Here is a 26618-nt window from a genome sequence, read left to right on the forward strand (position 1 = left end):
TGCTGAAGCTGAAACTCCAATACTTGGGCCACCTGATGCGAAGAACCGAGTCATTTGAAAAGACCTCGATGCTGGGAAAGATTGAAGGCGGGAGGAGAAGGGGACGAAAGAGGATGAGATGGTTGGATGGCATCACAGTCTCAATGGACATGAGTTTGAGTGAACTCTGGGAGTTGGCAGTGAACAGGGAGGCCTGGCATGCTGTAGTCCATGGGGTCACAAAGAGTCAGACTGAGTGACTGCACTGAACTGAGCTAAGAGAACAGCTGGGGTTGGGGCATGCGTGTGAACACAGGAGATTCCAAAACTTGTTGCCCAAAGATTGCTGAAACCTCAGGGAAGAGGGCTTCATGCTGGAGACAAACAAGCATATAAAAGACAGCAACACCTGTTCTTCCGGTGATCAACAGGAGGGAGAGGCAGCAGAGCGCAGGGAAGGAAAGGGGCATAGCTTTAGAGTCCGCTGTCCTCAGGGAAGTCCCTCACCCATCACTCCTTAGCTGGCTGGCCTGGGGCACGTCCTTGACCTGTTTTCTTCCTCTGGAAGGAGAGAATGGTGCCCAACCACTCTGTGGGGTCCCCTCTTTGCTGCTTAAGGAAATGTGGTATAGCTTCACTGCTCACTTCTACCTGATCCGTCCCAATTTTGATTATTATTGGATGGATTAGGTAGGCTTCCCTGGTGGCTCAGATGCTAAAGCATCTGCCTGCAATACGGGAGACCTAGGTTTGATACCTGGTTTGGAAAGATCCCCTGGAGAAGGGAATGGCAACCCACTCCAGTATTCTTGCCTGGGGAATTCCATGGACAGAGGACCCTGGCGGGCTACAGTCCATGGGGCCACAAAGAGTTGGATAGACTGAGGGACTAACATTTTCACTTTCACTGAGTAGTAAAGGGGAAACATCCCAAGAAGAATTTAAAGGTGGTTGGCTTGAGAAGAGAGATGTGAAGTTAGATTAAAAAAAAAAAAACACTATGTTTCTCAGAGCATAAACAAAATTGTTAAAAATCCTGCCTACCTCCAAGTCTAACATTTAAAAATAGCCTTTCTTATTCAAAGGAAAACATGTCAGTTTCAGAAAAATACAGATAAAGAACCAGAAGAAACATCTTGCTGTTACTGAGAGGAGATTATAATCAGTGTTCTCTAGCTGCTCATTTCAATCTGGCCTGTGACGAGGTGATAAAAGGCAGTGGAGGCATTTTATTCATAACTGTGTATTTAACGTGGGCTCTTTTTTTTTTTTTTCCTTCCTGGCTTCTTTGTAGCGGGTGGAATGGTTGTCAGGAGCCGCAGTCGATTCTTCCCTGCCCAGTAATGTGTTCATTGTGGTGGTATTTCCTGGACAGCTGGGGTTGCTTAACTATGTAACAACAATAGCAAGATGAAGGAAACAGGCTTTCCAATTGAATATTATGATACAGGATGGGTTGAAAGAGGGCACCATATCCTGCATCCAGGGTACTGCTGATTGAATGATGAGCAAAAAAAAACAGAATCGATACAGCATCACCGTCCAAAGATGAAGACCAGAGTGGAGGGGGGTTCGCCCAGTCCAAGGTCATCCTCAGAAGTCCGAGTGTGGACTTAGCGGGATGCAGTGATTGCAGAGCAGTGACACCTTTCAAGTGACAGGAACTAGACATTGGTGGCCAGTAGCCCCCCGGCCCGTCCCAAAGCTGACCTGCTCCAGTCCCCACCCACTGTTTAAAGACAGACTGTCTCTTCTCATCCCACGCGACAGCGCTTGATGATAATTTCATCTGAAAAGCCTCCATCATGGGGCTTATTTTCACGAAGGCAAATAGTCTCAAGAAACTGAGAATAAAAACATCCAACATATTCCATCAGAAATCTCTGAGTCGCTTCTCACAGCTCTGTCTGGACCAAAGTTAAACATTTATAAGGAGTAAGCCGTGCGGTTTTCAGCCCTTATGTTGTGTCTTCGTCATATGATTTGCATTCATATAGGAAGCCCTGCAAACTTGGAAAGAAAATGACTTTCTGATTGAATCATATATTTCAAACAAAGCTCTTCCATGAATAAAGAATATTAATTACTGTTTCCGGAGTGATCCCTAGGCTTTTTTTTTTTTTTTTTTTTTTGAGTTGTGTGGTAACAGAAACATTTGTGCATTCCACCCAAGGTCAGCATAGATTTAAAAGCAGACATATGCTTTAAAAATTAATTCATGCTGGAATTGAGAACATGGAATTAATTAGGTGTCCAGAAGCATCCCGCTCTCACTTCACTCTTACTTTTGATGCACGTCCCTTTATTTCACCAATATTACATTCCCCGCCCTCAACTTCCAAAGTGAAGGTGGGGGGTGGTGGGGGAGCAGTGCTGAGTGTTCTTATCTGATCAGTTATCATAACAGGGTGTTTCTCAGGCCTGGCTTGTGTGAGCCAGGCCCCAAGCAGAGCAGTTATGTTGGCGAGAAGCAGGTGGCTCCCATGTTGCTCTATGGATTGCCTCAGAGCCTTGGAACAGGATTCCTTTGTGGGAAGTAATCTACTTTAACCATATATTAATACATACACACACACACTCTCTGCCCCCACCTCACCCCAAAGTATGATTTATTTATTTTGAATTTGCTCCATGGAGATTTCCAATCCACCCCCCACCCTCGAGGCTCTGTCCTGTTCTGTGGGCGAATCTGTTGGAATCAGACCCTGGTTTATGATCTACTGATTTCTAGAAGAGGGAGTGGGCAACGCAGAGTGAGGCAAGGCAGGGGGGAGCTTTGATCCTTCCAATAAGTCACACAGGCTCAGTCAGACAAGCGAAGAGAGCATCTTGTCCAGGAAGGCCGTCCCCTGCGTGTCCGCAGCCCATTCCCCAGGGTAGGTCAGGCCCGCTGCTGATGGCTAATGAGCACGCCAGGTGGGAGAGAGTGTTGCTTCCATTTATCCTGGGGCCTTATTAACATCACAGAGACAGATATCCAGGTTTGAATGTGACACACTTATTTGGCAGGCTGGACCTCATACACGACTTGTGGTTGTTTAGTTGCTAAGTCGTGTCCAACTCTTATGCAACCCCATGGACTGTAACCCGCCAGACACTTGTTTTTAGGGCTACGTTTAAAAAAAAAAATGTGCTGGAGAAGACCCTTGAGAGTCCCTTGGACTGCCAGGAGATCAAACCAATTAATCCTAAAGGAAATCAACCTTGATTATTCATTGGAAGGACTGATGCTGAAGCGGAAGCTCCAATAATTTGGCCACCTGATGTGAAGAGCTGACTCATTGGAAAAGACCCCGATGCTGGGAAAGATTGAAGGTGGGAGGAGAAGGGGATGAAAGAGGATGAGATGGTTGGATGGCATCACCGACTCAGCGGACGTGAATTTGAGCAAACTCTGGGAGACAGTGAAGGACGGGGAGCCTGCCATGCTACAGTCCGTTGGGTTGCAAAGACACAGATGGACACGACTTATCAACAACAACAAAAACCCCAGAGTTTCAAGTGTAAACTCTTGATTTATGCCCAGTGTACAAGGCAGTCTGAACAAGGTAGCTCCAAAAGAAAAGGAGGAGCAATGCATTCCGCTCGGGGTCGGGGGTCTTTAGTTGAAATTGCTGGTCATACGTGTGGGTTATGGTTTCATATTTGAGACATGCCTAGTTTTAAATGAGAAGAGAAGGCAATGGCACCCCACTCCAGTACTCTTGCCTGGAAAATCCCATGGATGGAGGAGCCTGGTAGGCTGCAGTCCATGGAGTCGTTAAGAGTCGGACATGACTGAGTGACTTCACTTTCACTTTTCACTTTCATGCATTGGAGGAGGAAATGGCAACCCACTCCAGTGTTCTTGCCTGGAGAATCCCAGGGACGGCAGGGCCTGGTGGGCTGCCGCCTATGGGGTCGCACAGAGTCGGACACGACTGAAGCGACTTAGCAGCAGTAGCAGCAGTTTTAAATGAATCCAGCAGTAGAGTTCACGGAAGGGTAGACACGAGAGTCCATACTGATCTCAGCCAACACGTGTGCCGTGAATTTTCCTAATTTCCCCGAGATGATGGCAGTGAGCCTGGGAGGTGAGATTCTTCTTCCTGTGGAAGAGCCTGAGTGTGTGTGTGTGTCTGGAGTTTCAGCAGCTAGTGACTGTTTCTGCCGTTGGGGCCTGAGGAGCCAGGAGCTGAGCTGAGCGTGGCAGTGCCTGGATGATGTCAGAGTTGCTCTCGAGTTTTTACTCTGAAAAATGCCCTTTGTAAATCCAGACGGGACTCTTGTACACTGAATGCACCCTGTTCTTTAAGAATCACCATTGGGAAGTCCCTGAAGCGCCAGTGGCTAAGACTTTGCCTTCCAGTGCAGGGCATGTGGGTTGGATCCATGGTCTGGGAGCCAAAAGCCCACATGCCTCATGGCCAAAAAAAACCAGAACATAAACAACAGAAGCAAAATACTGTGACAGATTTAATGGTGGCGCTGGTAGTAAAGAAGCCGGCTGCCAATGCAGGAGATGTGAGAGATGGTGGGCTTGATCCCTGAGTTGGGAAGATCCCCTGGAGGAGGGCATGGCAACCCACTCCAGTATTCTTGCCTGGAGAATCCCATGGACAGAGGAGCCTAGTGGGCTGCAGTCCATGGGGTCGCACACAGCCGGACACCACTGAAGCAACTTAGCACATATTAACAAATACCAACGTTTTTGTTAACTGTGGCACATCTGGGTGTGAGCTGGATCGTGTCCCCTTCTAGAATTTATATGTTGAAGCCCTACCCCCTCAGAGTACGGCTGCACTTTGAGACAGGGCCTTTAGAGGAGTTATTAAGTTAGAATGAGGGCTTTCAGATGGCCCCTAATCGAATAAGACTGGCGTCCGATATTATAAGAAGAGAGATTGGGACACAGACAGGCACAGAGGGAAGGCTTTGTGAAGACCCAGGGAGAAAACACCGCCTACAAGCCATGGAGGGAGAAATCTTGACTTCAGACTTGGCCTTGAGAGCTGCGAGAAAGCACACCTGTGTGGTTTACATGCCCTGGTCTGTGATCCTTTGACGGCAGCCGAGCAGGAGGGTCAGCGCTGTTCCAACGCCATCGTGAATGCGTTAAACTGTCTTGGTTGTCAAGGTCGTTAAAAGCTTGGCAGCCCCTTAGACACTCATGGACATTTTCCTGTGCACGCTGACCTCCTTTGGGAAGCATTTCTGCTTGTTTGTGCTCACCGTTTCCTGTGAGCAAGATAAACGTCTTCTGTTGCTAGTAGTGTTGGGACTTTGCTTCAGAAGTAATGTTGCTGATACTGTAAGCCTTGGAGGGAGTGAGTTGACAGACCGGTGAAAGGTCTGGATGGCTCCTGGGGGCCACGTGCAGCTTTCTGATGCCCAGGCCTGGGTCCTGATCTGATTGTACCTGGAGTGCGTCTGATGCTGAGAACTGATGGCTTCATAAGTGAGGACTTCCGCTCTAGGGAAGGGAAGGCTTCATCATATGGACTTCCCCTGTAGCCTTCCAGGGTCGGGGTCCAGGGCTGCGAAGAGGAGGGTGGAGACGGCTGTGGGAGCATGCAGGGTGGGGGCAGGGGGCAGGCCGGGAGGGTGAGGGAGGGCTCCCTAGGAGCAGGCGGGCTCCGCAGGTGGACTGGGCAGTGGCCGGGTGATTTGGGGCCACTTAGTTTTCCTGGGGAGACATGCCCTGGAGTTCGGCTGGAGGCGGAAGCAGTTTCAGAGCCTGGACGGTGGGGGGGTGGGGGGTGGGGAGGCAGATTTGCTCAGCCTTTCTTACAATTTAAGAAGGAGGGGGTGGGTCTTGACAGAAGGATGGAGGGATCTGGGGATAATCCTGACTTCTGGACTGGTGCCTTGTCCCTGGAGATTCAGATGAATGGGAGCCTGTTTTGCCCCAGGCTGCCTGGAACGTTTGGTGCCCCTCCCCGTGTGGAACTGGGTGAGAAGCTGTGAGTGTGTGTTGGCGCCTCTGCCTGCTTGCTCCCAAAGTCTGTTACCTCTTTACCCCCACCCCCTCCCCAAGCAGAGCAAAGTGATGTTCTCTGACTTGCTTTCCCGAAAGCCCTCTCATCCTGTCTCCTCTCCACCCTAGCTTCCACTCCAGCCTCCCTTTGCAAGTTGGGGGACCCCAGAGTGGGGTCAGCCACACACCCCCCCTCCTTGGGTGCACTGGGTGCTTTTGGAGGGGGTGGGGGCAGGGCACACCCGGAGCGAGATCCAGGGCTTTGGGGGATCAAATGGGATGAACTGTGCTGACATCTGTGAAGGGCCGCCCAGCTGAGCCTGGCCTTGGCCTTGGCCCTCTTGGGAGGAGCAACCCAGGGCTGGTCTGGCTGAGCCTGGAGGCCCTGGGCTGCAGGAGGAAGGTGGTGGGGAGCTGGCTTCTTGGGGGTCTGGGTGGAAACGCTAGAAGGGCTGGCTGGGGGTGGGCCAGCCCACCCTGCCCACCCTGCCCACCCTGCCCGCTGTGCTGGGGTTTAAAGCCTGGGGTTAAAACCTCCAGTAGATGGTAGGGCCCCCCACCCCCAACAAGGCTTTGGTCCTGGGAATCGTCATTCAGTGTGAATTACCTTTTTATATCTTGTCTGTAAGCGAGCCAGTAAACTGAAAGAGTGTTGCGTGCATGGCTTACAAAGACTGGCCACACCACTGCTCTCTGGTCTTTCTCATGAGTGACACCCCCTCTGGCCTGGCTGCAGGAGGTGGGCCAGCCCCGTCCCGCCCCACGAAGGCCTGGGGAGGGCCGTGTGAGCAGACTGCAGGCCCAGGTTCAGCCCTTGGCTTCACTGCAGCCTGTGAATGCTGGGGGGCTGTGTGCTGGTGGCTTTCCTGGACCTTCACTTCAAGTGCTAAATCTCGGGCATAAACTTTTGTAATTCCAGAGAGCAGTCTTCCTGAGAAAAAGGCCTTTGGTATGAACATTCTGCTGCCTTGCGTCACTTTAAAAAAAAAATTTTTTTTTTTTTGCACCCAGAAATGTCCAGTGACAGCTGTTGTTTCCTGGAGATTCCTGGACACTTTGGGCACAGGGAGGCAGTGTTTGCAGAGCGGCCATCTCTGTGGGCCCACTGCAGCCTCCCAGGCCTTCTCTGAATGGGCCATTTGAAAAGTGTTGAAAACCACTCTTCTGAGAACTTTGGAAATGCCAGGTACTCAGAGCCACAGGATCCTTGCATTGACTCTAGGGGAGGTCTCATCAGTAGCCTCTCTTTAAAGAGTTCTGAATTATTTCAGGTGTTGTATTTCTTCCTGGGTGTTCTAAGCACCTGGCCCAACAACCTGCATTTCCTTCTGTTCCCCCGAGGCTCAGCGGTAAAGCATCCGCCTTGGCGGGAGACTTTCAGGAGGCTGTAGTTCACTCCCAGAGTCAGGAAGATCCCCTAGAGAAGGGAATGGCAACCCACTCCACTGTTCTTGCCTGGAGAATCTCAGGGACAGAGGAGCCTGGCAGGCTTCAGTCCAGGGGGTTGCAAAGAGTGGGACACGACTGAGCACAGAGCACGCACCACAGCAAGGGCCCAGGGCTGGGCAGGTGGTCCCTGCTTGCAGCATCCCAGTGAACCGGCCGACCACCCCCATCCCGGGCTGGCTGGGAACTCCTGAATCTCCACCCACCCTGCTTTGCATAGTGGGCGTGACCAAGACTCAGGCCCTTGGGGTGGGCGGGGAAGGAGCATCACCTTCCCGGAAACCTCCAAGGAAAGCTTTCTCCAGGTAGTAGACTTTCTCCGCTCTGAACCGCACAGTTCAGTTCAGTCGCTCAGTCGTGTCCGACTCTTTGCGACCCCATTGACTGCAGCACGCCAGGCCTCCCTGTCCATCACCAACTTCCGGAGTTTACTCAAACTCATGTCCATTGAGTCGGTGATGCCATCCAACCCTCTCATCCTCTGTCTCCCAATTCTTCTCCCGCCTTCAATCTTTTCGAGCATCAGGGTCTTTTCCAATGAAGGATTGGAGCTTCAGCTTCAGCATCTGTCCTTCTCTCCTCCCTAAAATGAAGCTTCTGTCTCGGGGACGGGACCCCCCCACCCCCCGTCCCACCGGCAGTCACGCTCTGGGCAATCTCTCCTCTCCCCCACTGCCCCCGCCTCATCGCGTTAGCCTGTTTTCCACCGAGGGAGGGGCAGCTTTTCTCAGGGGGCAGCCACCCCAGATCCGCTGCAGCTGAGGCTTCTTGTGGCCAGGGGAAGAAATGACTCACCCTGTCCTCTGTGCCTTTCTAAACCGCTGGAGACTTCCTAGATACACTGGGAAGGGGCGGGGTCGGCCCTGTGTGGCCGAGTAAACCCGAGCATCCGAGACGGGGCGGGGCCCGGCGAGTCAGCTGACCTCTGCTGGTGTTTGTGACGTAACGGGGGTCCTGCTGCTCCCCCCGCCCCAACTCAGCTGGAATCAGCCCCCTGGATCGATGACGTCAACCTCTGGGCAGCATTTCTTCAGCAGAGCGCTGATCAAGTCTGGAGTTGAAGAGAGAAAGCTGCCGGCCCTGGTCTTCTGGGGGGAGGTGGTTGTGTCCATGGCAAGTAGCAAATGTCAGGTCAGAGAAAGTGACTGATACCCTGAAGGGGTGTGCACAGGGTGTGTGTGTGTGTGTGTGTACCCTGAAGGGGTGTGCACAGGGTGTGTGTGTGTGTGTGTGTGTGTGTACTCTGAAGGGGTGTGCACAGGGTGTGTGTATGTGTGTGTGTGTGTGTGTGCGCGCGCGTGCATGCGTGCGTGCGCGCACGCTCTATACGGCCTGGTCCGGACTGGCAAGTGGTTAGAGGTGTTGAGATAAAGGCTTGGATGCCGCAGCCCACACGTGTGTTCCAAGCCCGGGAACCAGGACTTCACAGCCTTCATCACACCTGATCCTCACATCTGCCCTGTGATTGTCCCCTTATGGCATCAGTGAGGCTGATGTGGACATCCGAGGTCCTGTTCCCAAAGTCACACACAATTTGCACCCCTCAGGAGTCCAGCACCCCAGCTGCTCTGCGCTGCAGAGGGTTGGGTGGGGGGCCATCCAAGGACTGGGGCGCAGGTGCCAAAGGGGCATTTGACTCTGCAGGTGATGGGAGTCTCTGGGGGTCTGGGGCAGCATTGTGCCCCGAAAGTCTGTGATTGCAGCAGAAAGAGTGGTTGCCTAAGAGTGGGCTAAGCCGGGGGCATGGTGTGCCAGGCCTGCCTGCCCAGGGCACCCAGGGAGGACAGTGAGGATGGGAGATACTTGGGGATGGAGCGGGCACTCCTCATTTGGGGGGGGATATTGGGAGAGGCTGAGGACAGACAGAAGATAGTCTCTTGTTTCTGTGCCCATTAAGTGGGTGATGATTGAGCAGTTTCATGGGCTGGCCTGGCCTGAGGCGAGGAGGCGATTGTGATGGACATGCCAACTCTGAGTGGGGGAGAGAAGGGTGTGGTCACGAGGCCGGAGAGCCAGCTGCTCTGACCACTGCCCTGCACACTTCCTGAGAGGCGTCCTCAGGGAGGCGGTCAGCTCTGATTGCTGGCATGGAGAGGCGGGTGGGGGCCCAGGGCTGCAGTGGGGGTTGCAGAACGTGGTGCCCAGCCCTGCCCGCTGTGTGATCATCCGCACTGGGCCCAGGGCCCCCGTACTTGAGCTTGAACGAGAGCCTCTTGGAGATGTGGAGGGTTGGGTGAGGGCCACGTGCTGCTGGCCCATGGACACTCTGTGAGAGGCGCATCAGTCCAGGGGCTGGCGGTTGGGGTGAGCGTGGGCTGGGGGGGCTCTCAGAGGCACCAGGGGGCTGGCAGGGTCATGGCTGGTGTAAACAGCAGGATGTCTCTCAGCCTTTGCTGGATTCAGGGGTTTGAAGGACTGGGGAGGAGAGGCTGTACTGCAATAACGACTGTGGTGGCAGTTCTAGGAGAGGACGGCCAGCCTGGAGGCTTTGGGCAGAGAATGTTCGAGGCCAGGATGGTAGGATGGCGTTAGCTCAGCATGTGGCCATGTGGGAGGAGGCCCAGGAGGCCAGTGAAGGACAGGAGACCCCTGGAGGGTGAGAGGCGGGGGTGCCCTGGATGGACCGAGGACTTCCCTGGCCGCCTCCCTGTGGTGGAGTGGAAGAGGGACCCAGGCATGGTACCCAAACCCCCGCCCTGTGCCCCCCTTGTCGCCAAGCCAGCTGGTCGTGGCTTCAGTGGTTATTGGACTTTATCATTTAGAGGCTTCTCGGGCCACCTTTGACCCACCCACTGTGGTGCCCAGAGCTGGCGGGTGGAACCTCCTTTTCCAAATTTAGAAAGCTTTGTGCTGGTCCGTCACCAGGCAGGTTCACAGTCCAGCAGCACTCCTGGGGGCCAGAAACGATCGGAGGGGGAGACGCAGTCAAGATTTTGGGCCCTGTAGATCTCCTGCCCACGGCTGATTTACTCATCATTCCCGCTTTGGTCCATCTCTCTTCATGGAAGGTTCCAGGGCGAGTGGTGATTGTTTTTAAAGGAGACATGCCTCGCACAACTTCATAACCAGGTAAAGAAGCCGAGAGCCCGCCGGAGTCTTCTGGGCCAAGACCCGCAGCCCCGTGTTCCCCCGTGCCCCTCTGCACCCCTCAGCTTTCCGCTCCAGGAACCCCCTCACCCCTGCTCTTTGCAGGCTGCGTGCCGATGACCAGGGCGTGGCAAGCAGATACGAAGATGTGGACATTTTATTCTGTCTTATTCTGTCTTACTGTGTCAGAACTGATCCTGGTGGCCCACTTCTCTCCTGTCCCCAGAGCTCTTATGCAAATTGTTATCTACCGAGGAGGGGTGGCTGCTGTTGCCAGCCGCTGTGGGGCATTTATCCTCCCAGCCTGGGGACCAGGGAGCTGGTGACACCTTGGCTAATGAAGGCAGGAGGCTGATCACTTGTTTCCCACTGCAGATTTGGGGCAGGGGGGTGGATTTGAGCTTCAAACAGGCATCTTAAACATGCTATTTTCAGCATTCAGAGAAAAACATATCAAACCTTTAGGTCCCCGGGCACAGATGAAAGATTTCCAGATATCTCTGCAGCCAGATGCCACATGGGCTGCAGTCATGAGAACTCTTGTTCAAATAGGCTTTTTCTCCATAAAGGTGAGCTTTGTCACCGTGCTGATAATTCCCAGGGCATTATTTGTGTCCTCGACTTTTAGTTTCACAGGAGTTCTGGATTTTACGACTCTTTGGGGGTCTGTGGGTCCAAAGAGCAGCTTGGAAAACACCCAGCCGTTGTCACACACATGCTCAGGTGGCTGGCTGGTCTTTGCCAGTTCCTGGTGTTGGTTTCCACTGCAGAGGCTGTTAGGAGGGTCCCTACAGACTCTCGCCAGGGTTTTGCTTGCCGTGTCCGTAGGACCGCCCCATCGGGCAGATGTTATTATGAGGGGGTCCCTCCTGTGGGATCCTGCAGAGGAAGATGTTAGCAGGTGGGCTCAGCCCCTCTGCCCTCGCAGGCTGGGAGGGTTAGGTAATCTGTAGGAGTTGCTTGGGTTTGCTCCACCCACATTCCAGGGCTCCTTTGCAGCTGTTCAAGGGACAGGTGCACCGTTGTGTGTCGCCCTTGATTAAATTCTTCTGACTCCTCGGCTGAACTGCCGCAGAGAGCTGGAGGCTGGATGGAAGAAAGGGGAGCTTCCTTGCTGGGAGCCCCACGGTGGCCGTGGGTGGGAGCCGCTGTGGTTGTCACTCCAGCGGGGGTTGGTATTTGTTTCCATAAAGTGACAGTTCATAGGCTTGGCTTTCATTCTAGCTTAAGTCTCTTTTGCCTGACACTTAGCAAGACCATGAAGATGTTTCTGACACATTGCTGTATTGGAGAGTGAGGACCTAACTCCTCCCTGACACCAGCATATTTCTGAAATCAAAAGCTGCTCATCACTGGCCTGCTTAAGTGGACTTGTGGTTTCCGCTTCACTTTAGACGTTTCCTGGGGGCTCCTGTCCCAGCTGTGTCCAGGGCCCTCTGCTCCTCTTCTGTGGCCTCAGCCAGGTGGCTTACCATGGAGTCGGCTGCTTTATCTGTGAAATGGGTCAAAGGTCCATCTAGTCAAAGCTACGGTTTTTCCAGTAGTCAGGTTTGGATGTGAGAGTTGGACTGTAAAGAAAGCTGAGCACCGAGGAACTGATGCTTTTGAGCTGTGGTGTTGGAGAAGACTCTTGAGAATCCCTTGGACTGCAAGGTGATCCAACCAGTCTATCCTAAGGGAGATCAGTCCTGGGTGTTCATTGGAAGGACTGATGCTGCAGCTGAAACTCCAGTACTTTGGCCACCTGATGTGAAGAGCTGACTCATTTGAAAAGACCCTGATGCTGGGAAAGATTGAAGGCGGGAGGAGGAGGGGATGACAGAGGATGAGATGGTTGGATGGCATCACCGACTCAATGGACATGAGTTTGAGCAAGCTCCGGGAGTTGGTGATGGACAGGGAAGCCTGGCGTGCTGCAGTCTATGGGGTCGCAAAGAGTCAGACACAACAGAGCGACTGAACTGACTGAATATCTCTTCCAGCCCTCACTTGCTGTAGTTTAAACAGTGGTTCCCATTTGCAAAGAATGGAATGATGGTCACCTGAGCTAGTTCAGGAGGGGACCGTGTGACCAGGTATCTCCCGCCCTGGATCTGTGGCCCGTCCAGTCTACACACAGTCTCTGCGGGGGCTTATGGCGGGAGTGGAGATCCCACGTGTGCTCAGGTACTCGCTCCACACCTAGGCAGTGCTGGAACGCACTCCTGGGTCCAAACCTTCAAGCATCTTGCTTAAGACATTTTCTGATTAAACACAATACCACACTGCTTTGGATTTTAAGTAATTAAGATAGGTGAAACCTCATGTTTTTCCTTTCCAGCATTTTAATCACATTCCTGATATTTATTCATTTAAACTAATCGTAAGTGATGACGTGTCTATCACAGATGGCCTCCTCTGTAACTGCTGCTGTTCTTTGTATTTTGGGAGAGATTTGCTGGAAATAATTGCTTCTCTTTCTATGGAGAGGCTGTCCAGAGCTTTTCTTGATCACATGCAGAAGCGGGCGGGACTGGCTGAATGAGTAAAATGGTAAAATGAAAAGTCAAGACCGGGAGTCCTCGTCTCCTTTCCATGTGAGCGTGCCTGGCCTGTGCCTTTGGACTTGTGGTTTCCCACCTAGGGCACTGTGCTCCCAGGAGACGTTTTTTGCCAGTATCTGCCAACTGCAGAGGCGGGGTGTGTGTGTGTGTGTGTGTTGCTACCAGCATCTAGTGGGTAGAGGCCAGCGATGCTGCTAAATAAACATTCTACGATGCACAGGATGGGCCCCACCAAGAAGGAACCAGCTCAGGATGCTCAGAGCGCCGTGGTGGACGCACCCTTTTCTGGATGAAAGCCATATGCTGCTGCTGCTGCTGCTAAGTCACTTCAGTTGTGTCCGACTCTGTGCGACCCCATAGACGGCAGCCCACCAGGCTCCCCCGTCCCTGGGATTCTCCAGGCAAGAACACTGGAGTGGGTTGCCATTTCCTTCTCCAATGCATGAAAGGGAAAAGTGAAAGTGAAGTCGCTCAGTCATGTCCAACCCTCAGCGACCCCATGGACTGCAGCCTTCCAGGCTCCTCCGTCCATGGGATTTTCCAGGCAAGAGTACTGGAGTGGGGTGCCATTGCCTTCTCCGGAAAGCCACATACCACTTTCTTTTGGACATCTTTTCTTGAGTGTTTCAGGTAGAAATACTAGTGTTCTGCCTTTCTCTTACCCACCTGCTTCTTAACTCAAGTACCACTTCCCCCTGGTCCACTGACTGTCAGGGTGGCCGTTCATCTCAAACGCGAACTCCTCTTTGAGTCAAGTGTGAGCACCCTTGCGCAAGCGTGGTGCCGACTGCCAGCATCTTGTCGATCAACAGTCATCTGGAATCTGCAGGAAGGTCCCCGGAGAAACCCTGGCTGGCGGGACACTGCGGGGGTGGCTCTCCCACCCTCCTCTGCCCTGGCCCACCCGCAGGGGCACCCAGCTCTCTGGCTTCCATGTGGCCAGAACTGCCCGAATCTCAGAGCTGAGGATGCCTGCGGACAGGCAGTGGACTGAGAAAACGCGTTCTTCTGCGGTCAAACCGGGCTCGGTGGTGATCGGTAGTGGTGACCTGGTTCCTCACTCTCAAGCCTGGAGCTTGGTTGTCTTGCCCGTTGCGGTTACGCCGTGGGGGCTTCCTGTTAAAACTGAGGGGTGTGGAGCACAGGCCTTCGGACGTCTGTGCGTCCAGACGCGGCACGTGGTCCCGCCACTAGGATGGCAGCGACTGTACCGTGGTTGGTCCTTGAGGGAAGATGCTGCCAAGGTGCTCGGAGGCCCCCCGTGGTCTTTATCCTGCTGGATCAGAATGTCCTTGCCTCAGGGACTGAGCACGAGCTTTGTCCTTCTGTGACTCAAAGGTCTCTCCCTCGAGTCCCACTTTGACTTGCAGTTTTGAAAACGAGGGACAGCGGGGTCCCTGATGAGGTCAGTCCCGGCAGGGTGATGGCAGGGGCTGAGTATTGCAGCAGATCCTAGATCTAGATCCTGCTCTTCTCCATCGGACTTGAGTCTCTGGCCGAAAGAGATTGCTAGGGAATTGTTCAGGAAAACACGCATCTGTTTCTTTGCTTCCTGTATGTATCGGTCAGTCAGCCTGCTTCGAGAAGAGAGCCTGTCACAGGCCCCGTGACAGCGGGGAGGGGTCTTTGTCAGCTCTTGCTGGGTGAGTGTGCAGAGGCCAGGACAAGGCCAGCAGGGGGTGGGTGGTTTCTGTGGTCCACAGATGGGGCTCTGCCAAGATGCTGTAAACGTGGTGACTGGCTGGCATGTTCTGTTATTTGGAAAGGCAGCTCGTGGAGCAGATGGCTCTGCGGTCTACCAGGGGCTTCCTTTTAAACAAGGCTGATCAGCTCTAGGAAGGCTTGCGAGATAGCATTTTCACGCAGGGGTGTTTCATTTGTAGGCAGCTAGAGATGGCCCAGGACTGGAATGTCACGGGAGGGTGGCCGAAGGACCTTTATCAGCTTGGGGCTGGGAGAGCGACGTCAGCTGCCAGGGGTGATGAATGGGGGGCTGGGGGCATAGATAGGGCCGGCCACCTCTCCCGGACCCCCCCTCTGCAGTCCTTCCCTCTCTGACACCGGCATCTCTGCAGTATCAGGGCTTTGCCTGCTGCTCGGTTTTGATGTGGCAGTAAGATCAACCCCAATCTCTTTTTTTTAAAAGCCCAAATGGTGATACAGATATACTCCATGGCTGGAAAAAATTCAAGAAGTAATGGCCTAGAGGGGCTGCTTTAAAAAGCAAGAGGAAGATGAAAGCACCATGCCCACCTGAACACATATAGTGTAATTATTTTTATTTTTCAAAGGCAGGTCTGGCTGTGAGAAAGAGGATTTAGATTCTGGAGTGGCAGGTTCTGGCTGAGCCTTGGAAGAGCCCATGTATCCAGGGTGGTAGGGAGAAGCCATTCTCCCAGGTTTTCCCCTGCAGACCGTTGGGCCTCATGTGGAATCGCTATAACTGCGTGGAAAACGGGGGCTGTCGGAGAGGCTGAAAGCACTGAAGGATAGTGACCACGCCGGCTGGAGCAGAGACAGCGCGCTCCTTCAGTGTCATCTAAGGTGGATCCGATGGAACCTTCTACTCTGCAGCCTGCGGCCTCCCACGGCAAAGTGCAAAACCCGGGCTGGATTTGAGACAGTCACGGAGGGACTGGGAGGACCCTGACAGTCCAGTGTTGCCTGTTGTTTAGTCCTGAAGTCGCGTCTGTCTCTGTGTGACTCCCTGGACTGGAGCCCACCAGGCCCCTCTGTCCAGTGGGATTTCCCAGGCAAGAATACTGCAGTGGGTTGCCATTTCCTTCTCTGGGGGATCTCCCTGACCCAGGGCTCGAACCCACGTCTCCTGTCTTGGCAGGTTGGATTCTTTACTGCTGAGCTACCAGGGAAGCCCAACTGCACGGTATTCAGGCTCTAAAGAAATGCTGGCCACCGCCCACCCCCACCGTTGGGCTTTTATGAATGCCCCAGATATCGAGATGTAGTTTATATCTTAATTATGGGCCAGCTGATTTCATGTTAAAATTCATCTCAATGTTTTGAAGTTTTCATGGTGAGAACAGACCCCAGGCTAAGCTCAGGTCTTGGATCCTGGTCCTAACAGAGATCAGGTCTCTCTGCATTGCTGAGTTTTCGTTTCTCTGCTTGCAGACCTGGTGGACCTTTAGGTCTTACAGCTGTAAGATTGGAGGCTTTAGCTGTCTCTTCGGGTGCTCGTCCATTACAGTCTTTCAGCCTCCTGTCTGTGTGTCTTCCATCACTTGGCCTTGAGATCTGCAGCCTTTTTCACGGGTTTGTGAATTCTGGAGATCAGAGACCTTGCCTCCTCACTGCGGAGTGCCACAGTGGATACTCAATATATATATTTGATGAATAAATTCAACAGATGGAGCAATGAATAAATGAAGACTTACTGACAGGTTGTGAATCATCTGTATTCAATTAGTGTTAAATTTGGGCTTCCCTTGTGGCTCAGCTGATAAAGAATCCACGTGCAATGCGGGAGACCTGGGTTCGATCCCTGGGTTAGGAAGATACCCTGGAGAAGGGAAAGGCTACCCACTCCAGCATTCTGGCCTGGAGAATTCCATGGACTGTGTAGTCCATGGGATCTCAAAGAGTTGGACACGACTGAGCAACTTTCACTCACTCACTCAGTGTCAAATTCAGTAATAGTTGCCGTTTCTCTCATGTCCACAAAGCAGGAAGCTAACAGAATAAGTGACCCTGAAGCGTGGAAGTGGGCACAGGCAGGGTGTTCCCCGGTTCTGCCCTCAGTGATGAGCTGTGTACCCTTGCAGAAAAGCACACACCCTCTCTGAGCCTCTGCATTCCCCTGACCTGTGGGTTCTAGAAACCTCATTCTGGTAGATGACTCCTGTCCGGCTGTAGCTGTAGAGGTTGGTGGTTCATGGGTCTTATCAAAGGGGGCAAGACTGATCTGCCCGGGGTCCCCCATCTTCTCAGTGAGGACGTGTTTGAGACGCCACTCCTGAATCCTCGAGTGCCAGGGGCAGGGGGATGGAGCTTGAGTCAATGATGGTGGTGATTATGTGTCCAGGTAGAGCCTCTGAGGGTGGTCAAATGTGTTTTAAAGTACTTTTTAAAAAACTTATTTTTCAGAGTAGCTTTTGGTTCCTAGCAATATTGAACAGAAGGTGCAGAGACTTCCCATTTATCCCACCCCCATGCCTGGCGGGCTACATGTCCATGGGGTCGCCAAGAGTCTGACACTACTGGGTGACTAACAGACACACACACACACACACACACACACACACACTGTCCCACCATCCCACACATCAGCATCCCACCATCACACACACACACACACACACACAAACACCCCATCCCACACATCAGCATCCCACCATCACACACACACACACACACACACACACACACACACACTCCCACCATCTCACACACACACAGACACACACACTCCCACCATCCCACACATCAGCATCCCTCCATCCCACCACCAGAGCGGTTAGTTTGTCAGAACTGATGAACCAACACTGACACTTGGTCATCCCCCAAAGTCGATAGTTTACATTAGGGTTCACTCTTTTTAAAAATGTTTTAACTTTATTTTTAATTGGAGGATAATTGCTTTACAACATCTCATTGGCTTCTGCGATACACCCACATGAACCAGCCACAGGTACACGTATGTCCCCCCTCCTGGGCCGCCCCCCACCCCCCCGTGCTGTCGCAGGCCCCCCGTGCTGTGCCGCGGCTCCTCGCTGGCTGTTTACACCTGGCCCTGCACATATGTCAGCGCCGCTCTCTCAGTCCACCCCGCCCTCTCCTTCTCCACCTGCGTCCACAATGAGTTCTCTGTGTCTCTCTTCTGCCCTGCAAATAGGTTCCTCAGTGTCATTTTTCTAGATTCCATGCATAGGCATTAATATACAAAATTTACTTTTCTCTTTCTGACTTACTCTGTGTAACAGTCTCTAGGTTTCACATTTTATGGGTTTGGACAAATATATAATGATACATATCTATCATTCAGGGTACAGGGTATTTTCACGGCCCTTAAAATCCTCTATACCATAAAGTATCTTTTAAAAAATAAACTCAACTTTTATCTCATCAAGCCCAAATATCTCATTTCACTGAGGTAAAATTCAGATTTCCTAGGTTATAACCTGCTTTGTAAGAGACCCCGATTCATCTTTATAGCATCTTCCCTGCCATAAACACAATAGGTGCCCCATAATTATTCAAGAGACTAAAGAAGGGAAATCAGCATTTGCAAACAGCTGTCTAATCCCACAGTCACACCTGGCCTGGCCTCTAGCACTTTTCCTAGAAACCACCTCTCTGCAGTCTTGGCATTTTCAGGCCTAGAGAAGGCTGTAGAAGAGCATCCAGTTTGATGAGACATTTGCTTTCTGAAAGTTTTAAACAAGCGAACTGGAGAGATGTATCTTCAGGACACCACGAAGAACTAATACGTGGATCAAGTCCATTGAATATCGTGCTGCGTTGGATAATACGGAGAACCAGTATCCAGAGAGCCAAGAAGTAGCTGGTGGGGCAAAGATGGCAAATACTTAGTGCTTACACAGAATGCCTGCACATGCATCTGAGCTAGTTCAGTCCTCACAAGAATGCTCAGAGTTTAGGTACTGGGTTTTTTGTTTGTTCCCTTTTCCATCCCTACTTAACAGGTGTAAAAACCAAAAGCCGATCCCTGAGTTCACAGGACTGGGACAGGCCAGCCTTCTTCCCTCTCCCCTTCCTGACTGTGTTTTCTTGCCTCTGACCCCAGACAGCAAATGCCTGCCTGTCGGGAGGTTTCCCTCCACGTTGGGAAAATACTCCAAAATATTAATTAGGAGTGAAATTGCAGGTCCTTTGTTTGGAGGGCTCTGGTGTGACCCACACTCCCATCACCTGCCTGATGTTGCCTTCCTGGGCCCTTATTAGGAATGCATTATTGCTCCTTTGTAAAGTTAGGACCAGTACCTAAAATATTTGTTTTATAAAACAAGCCTCTTGAGTCAGATCTTCTTTAAAGCACCTCGATGAGGACAGGGTCTTCGTAAAAATCCTCAGTAGGTGACAGAGGGCTCATATTTTGTTTTCTTTGGCAAAACAAGCCCTCACCGCCCCCTCCCCTACTCATCTGCGCCCCGCCCCCCACCTGACCGGAGGCTCCGGTCCGCGCCACGGCGATCCACCCCGGCGCTTGGGCCCGACCGCCGATCCGCGCGCCCACCGCCGCCGCGCTCCCGGCACTCGGCGGCCGGGCTGGGCGCGCGGCCCGCGGTCCCTGCTGGTCGGGCCCCCCCGGCCCGCCCCGCCCCGCCCCGGCGCGCATTTCCATTTTAAACCGCCTCCCCTCGCCCGCGGCCCGCGCAGCTGCCCGCGCGTCCCGAACCCAGGGAGTGGCGGAGGCTGCGGACTGTGCGGACAAGGCCGGAGTATGCGAGTGGGCACCGCGCCGTAGACAATGAAGCCGCGGGCGCCGCCGCCCGCTCCGGGCCCCGCGCGCCGCGACCGCACCTGCCGGCGAGCCCGGCCCCGCGCCTGATCGCCCGCCGGTCCCGCCAGCCCATGGCTCGGCGCCCCAGGCCCGGACCCCCGCACTCGGGCCGCGCGGCGCAGGGGCTGGCGGGCGCCTGGGGCACCGTTCCCGCAGCCTGAGCGCGCCCCCCCGCCCTCGCGGCGAGCCGGGGGGCGTGGACGCTCTCCGGGCGCGCCCGCCCTCCCCGCCTCGCCCGGCGACCGGGCCCCGACCGGCGCGGCCCGGCGGCCCGCGGCGCGCTGGATGCGGCGGAGCCCTGGCGGGCGGCCGCGGCCCGAGGCGACATGTACCTGCTGGACGGCAGCGGCGAACCCGCGTCTCCGCCCGCGGACGCGATGCCGCGCGGGCCGCCCCCTAGGAAGACCGTCTACCGCATCTCCGTGACCATGGTCAGAAAGGAGCAGCTGGGCGCGCCGGGCCCGGGCGGCCAGGACACGCGTCCGACTCGGAGGCCCCGGACCGCGCGCTCCCCGGACGCGCCCGGCCGGCTAGTGGAGGAGGCGGCGGGTGCTGAGGACCCGGAGGACCGTCGGCCGCCGCGCGCCTGGGACTTCCGCACCTTCCGCACCCGCAGCACCGGGCAGCTGGAACTCGGGCGGCTCCGGCCTTGCGCACGCGGCCCGGAGCTCGAGGACCGGACCGGCAGGCCCCGGGCCATGGAGGAGGAGGTGGAGGAGGGGTCGGGCTCGCCCGCGTCGGGCAGTCCGGACGTGGAGGGGGCCCGGTCCGCGCCCCTGCGGCGGAGCCTCAGCTTTAGGCACTGGAGCCGACCCGAGGCGCCGCGGGGTAGGGCCCTGGGCCGCGGGAGGCGCTACAGCAGCTCCGGGAGCCTGGCCTGGGCCCCTGGCGGGGAGGAGGTGGCCGACCCCGGGGCCGCTCTGGAGCCCGCGGTCTCGGGGCAGCCTGCCTCGGAGAAGCGCAACACCCTGGACGTGGGTGAGGTGCTCAGCAAGAACGACGCGCTCTCGGACCTGGAGCGCTGGGAGCGCAGCAAAAGCAAGAACCGCACGCTGGACAACAGCGACCTGCAGCGGCTGGAGCGCGCGCGGGCGGCGGCTGCGGCCGCGGGCCACGGCACGGCGTCGGAGCACCGGCTGCTGCGCTTCTTCAGCGGCATCTTCGCGCGCAAGGAAGGCGCGCCCGGCGGCGGGCCCTCTCCGCGGAGCGGCGCGTCGCGGTCGCGCGGCTACTTCAGCAGCCTGCGGCGGGCCCCGGCCGACGCGCACTCGTCCAGCGCGGAGAGCATCGACGGGTCCCCACGCAGAGGTGGGCAGCGCGGCCCGGGGAGGGGAGGGCCGGAGTGGGGTGGGGGTTTCCGCAGGCGGCCTGCCTGGTAGAACACGCCGGGGCTTGGTCGGGAGAGATCAGGGACCGACCCTCCCGGGTCACTGACGGCAGGTCGCCGTGCAAGGAGTGGACTCCGGTACTGCGGGTCTGGAAGTTCTTGACTGCCCCTGCTCCCTGCCGCGTGTGCTGGTGCCCCTCAGGGCCTGTCTCTGAGGCCACTGTGAGCCTGTCTGCGGAGATATCACCTTGCCCAGCGGTGTCTTTCTCCCGCAGTTGCTGGCGCAGCCCTCTTTCTCCATAAGGTCGGGCTACACTGCGCGCGTGCCGCCTGTGGTATCTGTGGGCTGCCCCAGGGACCCCAGCTTGGCTCCTGACGCCACCACGCAGGTGATGCTGCCTGGCGGGAGAGGCGGCTTCCTCCTGGTTAATTTCTTCCTCCCGCGTCCCAAGCTGGTCTCTGCAGACGCCACCGTCTGCGAATGCTGCTGTGTGGCCTCGCTCACCTATTGCCCTGCTGGTTAAGAGGGTTCACTCCAGTGGTCAGAGCTGGGTCTCTGCCCACGGTCTCCCTGCCAAGTGGTGTCATGTAGTGAGAACGCCTCCGTGCCCCGACTCTGGGAATGTATGCTAGCATTCAGGCAGGAAGACCACAGCCCCACAACCTATCCTGAAATCTCAGTTCTCTGTTCCACCAGAGGGCTTGCAGAGAAGGTTCTGGAGGAAGGTGTAATAGTCTCTTGCAAGAACCAACTGACCTCTGGTACTTGTTCGGGAGTCAGAATTATCCAGAAACAGCAAAACTCTGCGTGCCTGGGCAGCACCCTAAAGGGAAGAGGCCAGGTGCAGGGGGATGGCTGGATTGTTGCACCCTTCTTCTCACGGGGAGGGCTGTGAGCGATGTCTGAGAATATTGGCCGTGCGCATTTTCCACCACCGAGAAATCGTTAGTAATGTCCCTTCTGCTAATTATCAAACTCTGCTGCCAGTAGAGATGGATGGAGGTGGGTGAAGCACTGTTGTGTGGATTTTTAATTAGAGGTTCTCAACTGCTAACTCACCACCCCTGGAGACAGTGTTCCTCCTTAGTGGACTTCACAGGTTAGCTGGCTGCCAAGCCCTATATTAAAACCAGCCGACACAAAGAAACCACTGCCGTCACTGAAGTTCTTTTTAAGGTAAACTGAACACAGGTGATGTCATGTTCCCTTCCGCTCTGGTTCATCCTCAGGTGACAGAAGATGTTTGGAACCAAGCAGTCGAATGTGCGGTGTGTTAAAATCTGAATTTTTTGATTAATGAGGGTATAGCAGGTCTCTGTAGTTATCTGTAGTTAACTTGTTGCACATACCTTTTGTTTTAACCTGCCCTGGAATTTTTTAGAAGGCACCTCATTTGACTCCCACCATTTTCCCATCCCTTCCCACATGCCCTTAAAATATTAAAAACAACGCAAGGTATTGCCCTCATTGAAAGCTGAGACCCTTGGTTTGTAATAAGCTACCGCTACCATCACTTGTGTTCGGGGGAAGTTCAGCTCTGCAGGCAGCTCTTCCTCTGATAGCAGGCTTGCATCTTTGTTCTCATGGTCTTTGTAGAAAATAGTAATTAGCTGCCTGAGTTGCAGACAAGTACACCTCCGGCGTGGAGCTGGCCCACACACCACTTAGGAGGCAAGTGCTCCATCCTGGTGGCTATGCAGGCAAGTTAGAAGCTTTGGGGTTGGGGTGTCTCCTTTCTGGTCAAATGGATCGATAGTCGGTTTGGAATAGTAAAGATGTGAAGTGTGTTGGGAATTTTTTCTCTCTCTAGGGCAGTATATAAAATATAGTAATAACTAAAATCACACTTGGTTGCTTTGTCCCTGTGGCCCTTCCTTCTCAGGGTGGAATTACTTTCATCTGACAGTAACTCTCTAGCTTTGTGAGTTGTGTGGGAAAACGAATGTTCGCGAACTAGATTAGAGGACACGCAGTCAGAACTCTAGGGCCTTATTTCACAGTTCTAGGTAATCACAGAACTACTTCCTTCACCTGTCTTTTGGCAAACAGCCTTGAAGCGTAAGTGTGCTCAGGATTTTTGTAAGGCCTGTATCTAATTCCAAGGAAAAGGTGCAGCCCCACAGCTTTTTGCTCTTCTCATTTTATCATACTTGCTTCCTGTGACGTAGGTTATGCAACATTTAGGTGCTGTTTAAATGAGCTTTTGAATTTGGGGCAGAATTCTCTCGGGTAGCGTTGCCGTGCCCCGGAGCCCAGGCTCAGTCTTCCCTGTGAATGTCCGTAGCGCCTTAAACCACGGAGCCAGGCGGGTTTGCCAGACTTGGAAGATGAGGACTTCAGGAAGGTCAAGTGGTGTGTGTGGCAGAACACGGCTTGTGAGGTCGGGCAGCACCCTGTAATCAGACACTGACAAAGGGCAGCAAAGCTGGGGATGTTCACGCTTGGTGTGATAAATGTGCTTGGTCACCGAGAGGCTGCTAAGAACTTGTGAGTCAAGCTTCCGTCTTCAGCCCTGTTTGGATATCAGAGTTTCAGGCAAGCTGTTGCAGACCTGTAATGCGATGTGTTTGAAGAGGAGCGTCACTAGCTTTAAATCTCAGCCACTTTGTGTCAAACTTTGACGTCCTTTCGAGTGTAAAGGACCTTAGAGCAGATTTGTCGTGGGGGGCAGGTTTTCCTTTTGTTACACACTTTCAGCTGTTAATTTTTTTTAATTTGGCTGTGCCATTTCTGACCAGGGATCAGACCCCTGCCCCCTGCATTGGAAGTGCAGAGTCTTAACCCCTGGACTGCCTAGGAAGTCCTTCAGCTGTTAAGTTTTTGAATTGACTTCTTGGAAAGGAACTTTAAAAGATTACCTGATGATTATGTAACTGGCCTCTTAGAGTTAATTTGCTTAGTCTTGAACCAGGTACCTTTGTAAGATGGTTAGAGTCTGATTTTAAGAATGCACAGAGTTTCACGCATCACATTGCTATGGATTTCTTATAACCTTACTTCAAGGCTTTAGGGTTAAAGAGTTTTGAGTTTGAGCAAGCTCCAGGAGTTGGTGATGGACAGGGAAGCCTGGCGTGCTGCAGTCCATGGGGTCCTCAAAGAGTCAGACACAACTGAGCAACTGAATTGAACTGAGGGTTAAAGATTAAAAGCTCCTACTGTCATGGGATGATTTCTCATAGTTTTTAATCCCTAATGGTTTTGTCCATTGAGGAGGCTCTTCCCCTTTCTCCCCAGTGATGTGTATCTTTCGCCTCCCAGGGTTCCAGGGCTGTTGTCCTCAGATTCCTAGCTGTTAGGAAGCCCTGGAATGTTTCAGGGGCTTCCCTGGTAGCTCAGTGGTAAAGAACCTCCCTGTCAATGCAGGAACCACAGGAGATGCGGGTTCGACACCCGAGTCCGGACGATCCCCTGGAGGAAGAAATGGCAACCCACTCAAGTATTCTTGCCTGGAGAATCCCATAGACAGAGGAGCCTGGCGGGCTACAGTCCATGGGGTTGCAAAGAATCAGAGATGACTGAGGACTGAACACCGACAGCAACGACAATGTTTCAGAGAGGCCTTCTGTCAGATCAAGGGCAGTTTCCTGTTACTTGATACGCATGTAACGGGGCAGAGTCTGTTGACACCAGTATAATTTAATACAAAGGAAGATCAAATGATGAATGATTCATTAGGCTGTAGGGTGTTACTCGCTGGCGCTGGCCTGGCCAGCCTGCAGCTACTCTTTGGGACCAGCTGTGGGCAATGCCAGGCCAGGGCCACACGTGTTTTCGGCGTGTTCTGTTGCTGTCTGGGAGGATTGATTACAGCAATAAAGTGATTCACTGATAGCCCGGACTGAGATTAGCTCTTTAGTCATTTATAACTGATTTTTGACAACATGTTTTGATGAGTGGCTTTGCTGTTTAATTTTTGATTCTCTTGATTTGCATCATTCAATTTGTGTAGGCAGAGAGACTGTTTTATAGGTTTTTTTTTTTTAAACCCTTCAGTGGAGAGGTGAATCAACAATGAAATGAAATGACTGAAATAACTTGATACGTTTTTGGGTACCTTTTTAAAATTTATTTTTAGTTGGCAGATAATTGCTTTACAGTATTGTGTTGGTTTCTGCCATGAATCAGCTGTGAATCAGCCATAGATACACACCTGTCCCCTCCCTCTTGAACCTCCCTCCTGCCCCCTCCCCATCCCTTCCCTCTGGGTTGTTACAGTGCACCTGATTTGAGCTCCCTGTGTCAGAGAGCAAATTCCCACTGGCTATCTGTTTCAGTATGGTGATGTATATGTTTCCATGCTACACTTTGAAACTCAATTTGTTGCTGAGAAGGACATTCAGGGCTTTAAAGAGAGTGTCACTTGAAGTTTCTCGTTTGAAACATTTTGAACTAATTACATACTCGACGTTTTGGAATTCACTTTTTCTTTTTTTTAAAGTTAATGATTCCAGGTAGACATTTAGGAAAATCCCCATTGTTTTACTTATAAGGTTGGCGACTCGTTTTCCTGGAGACGGAACAGTCCACCTGGGACGCAGAGCCTCGCTGGGCAGCAGAGACGCTCTGTGCGCCAGACGTTTGGGCTGTGTCTTGCCATGTTAATTTTCTCTAGTTGGAGCCCACGTTTCATCCTAGTCACCTGTCAGCGTCTCTCTCGATCTCAACCTGGGCTTGGAATATCCTGAAGCCAAAGGAATGTTTGAAAGTGCCTCTGCTGAAGAATCTTCCAGTTTTACCATGGGCCCAGTGCACCCGTCTGGTTGGGTATACAGTTAAAAATGTCTGGAAGTATAGACGCAACTATAAAGCACTGGGACCACTTTGTATTTTTGGCTCTTTTCTTGTTCTGTTGCATCAAGAGGCATTTGAGTTTCTGTCGTGTACTCTACAGAGAGCTGGGGCTTCCTAGGACGCAGTTCCTGACTTCCAAGGTCCGTAGCCTATTGGGGAGGATGGTGAATCCTGTGAACCACAGCTTCATGGGTACTTTGGGGAACATATGACTGTATTTCTCTGCACAGCAGACCTCCATTGGAGCACTGACCCTAACATGTTACAGTAAGGTCTGAGTATCGAAAAGTGTGAAAACGTGTTAGTCACTCAGTCATGTCCAACTCTTTGCAACCCCTTGGACTCTAGCCCACCAAGCTCCTCCATCCATGGGATTCTCCAGGCATGAATACTGGAGTGGGTTGCCATGCCCTTCTACTGGGGATCTTCCTGACCCAGGGATCAAACCCGAATCTCCCTCATTGCAGGCAGATTCTGTAGTGTCTAAACACTAGCCCTAGTGTGTCCGAAGGTCTAACATCCTGCCAGGTCTAATGCTCAGTGAGCCCCTTCTGGGTGTCCCGTTCCTTTTCCTCATGCAGAATGAAGAGCACTGGGCTTGGCACATAGACTTGTAATAAGTGTTTGTGGGAAGAACTAACGAAATGACTGGAGGACACGAAAAAAGGGAGCAAATGTCCATAAAGAGGGGGTGGAGTGAATGAAGGCCTCGCAGAGGGATAAAATGATTTGGTTCTTGTAGGATCAGTAGGAGTTTACCAGGTAGAAAAGAGGAGATTCTTGATCAGCAAGTTGGTTGAGATTTCCATAATTAATTCCTTTAAAAAAAAAAAAAAGATTCCTGTTTCCCTGATCTATATGACTAATGCCATTGTCAGACATTAAAAAGAATGTTTTGGTTTCCAGGAGGTTTATTTATCCTTTTTTCCTTTTTTGGCATGAGTTTTTTGTTTATGATGGGAAATTGCTTTTAGGCTATCGTTATTCTTTTTCAGTAATTATGTGAA

The 26618-nt window shown here is 53.0% G+C and overlaps 1 protein-coding gene across 11 annotated transcripts in view; it reads left to right on the top strand.

Annotated features, from left to right (window-relative positions):
* AGAP1 (ArfGAP with GTPase domain, ankyrin repeat and PH domain 1) overlaps positions 1-26618 on the top strand; it is a 569465-nt gene that overhangs the window by 137444 nt on the left and 405403 nt on the right. For 6 of the 11 annotated variants that reach the window (XM_027537978.1, XM_027537980.1, XM_027537983.1 and 3 more), the window contains exon 1: positions 19741-20800. The exons of 4 other annotated variants lie outside the window; for them this stretch is intronic. In XM_027537978.1, the coding sequence (XP_027393779.1) occupies positions 19819-20800 (982 nt within the window). In that variant the 5' untranslated portion in view covers positions 19741-19818. Of the gene's footprint in view, positions 1-19740; positions 20801-26618 lie in introns of those variants that run through there. One more of the 11 variants, XM_027537984.1, reaches the window with a different exon arrangement.

The sequence above is a fragment of the Bos indicus x Bos taurus genome, chromosome 3 (assembly GCF_003369695.1).
Source record: "Bos indicus x Bos taurus breed Angus x Brahman F1 hybrid chromosome 3, Bos_hybrid_MaternalHap_v2.0, whole genome shotgun sequence".
Taxonomy (NCBI): domain Eukaryota; kingdom Metazoa; phylum Chordata; class Mammalia; order Artiodactyla; family Bovidae; genus Bos; species Bos indicus x Bos taurus.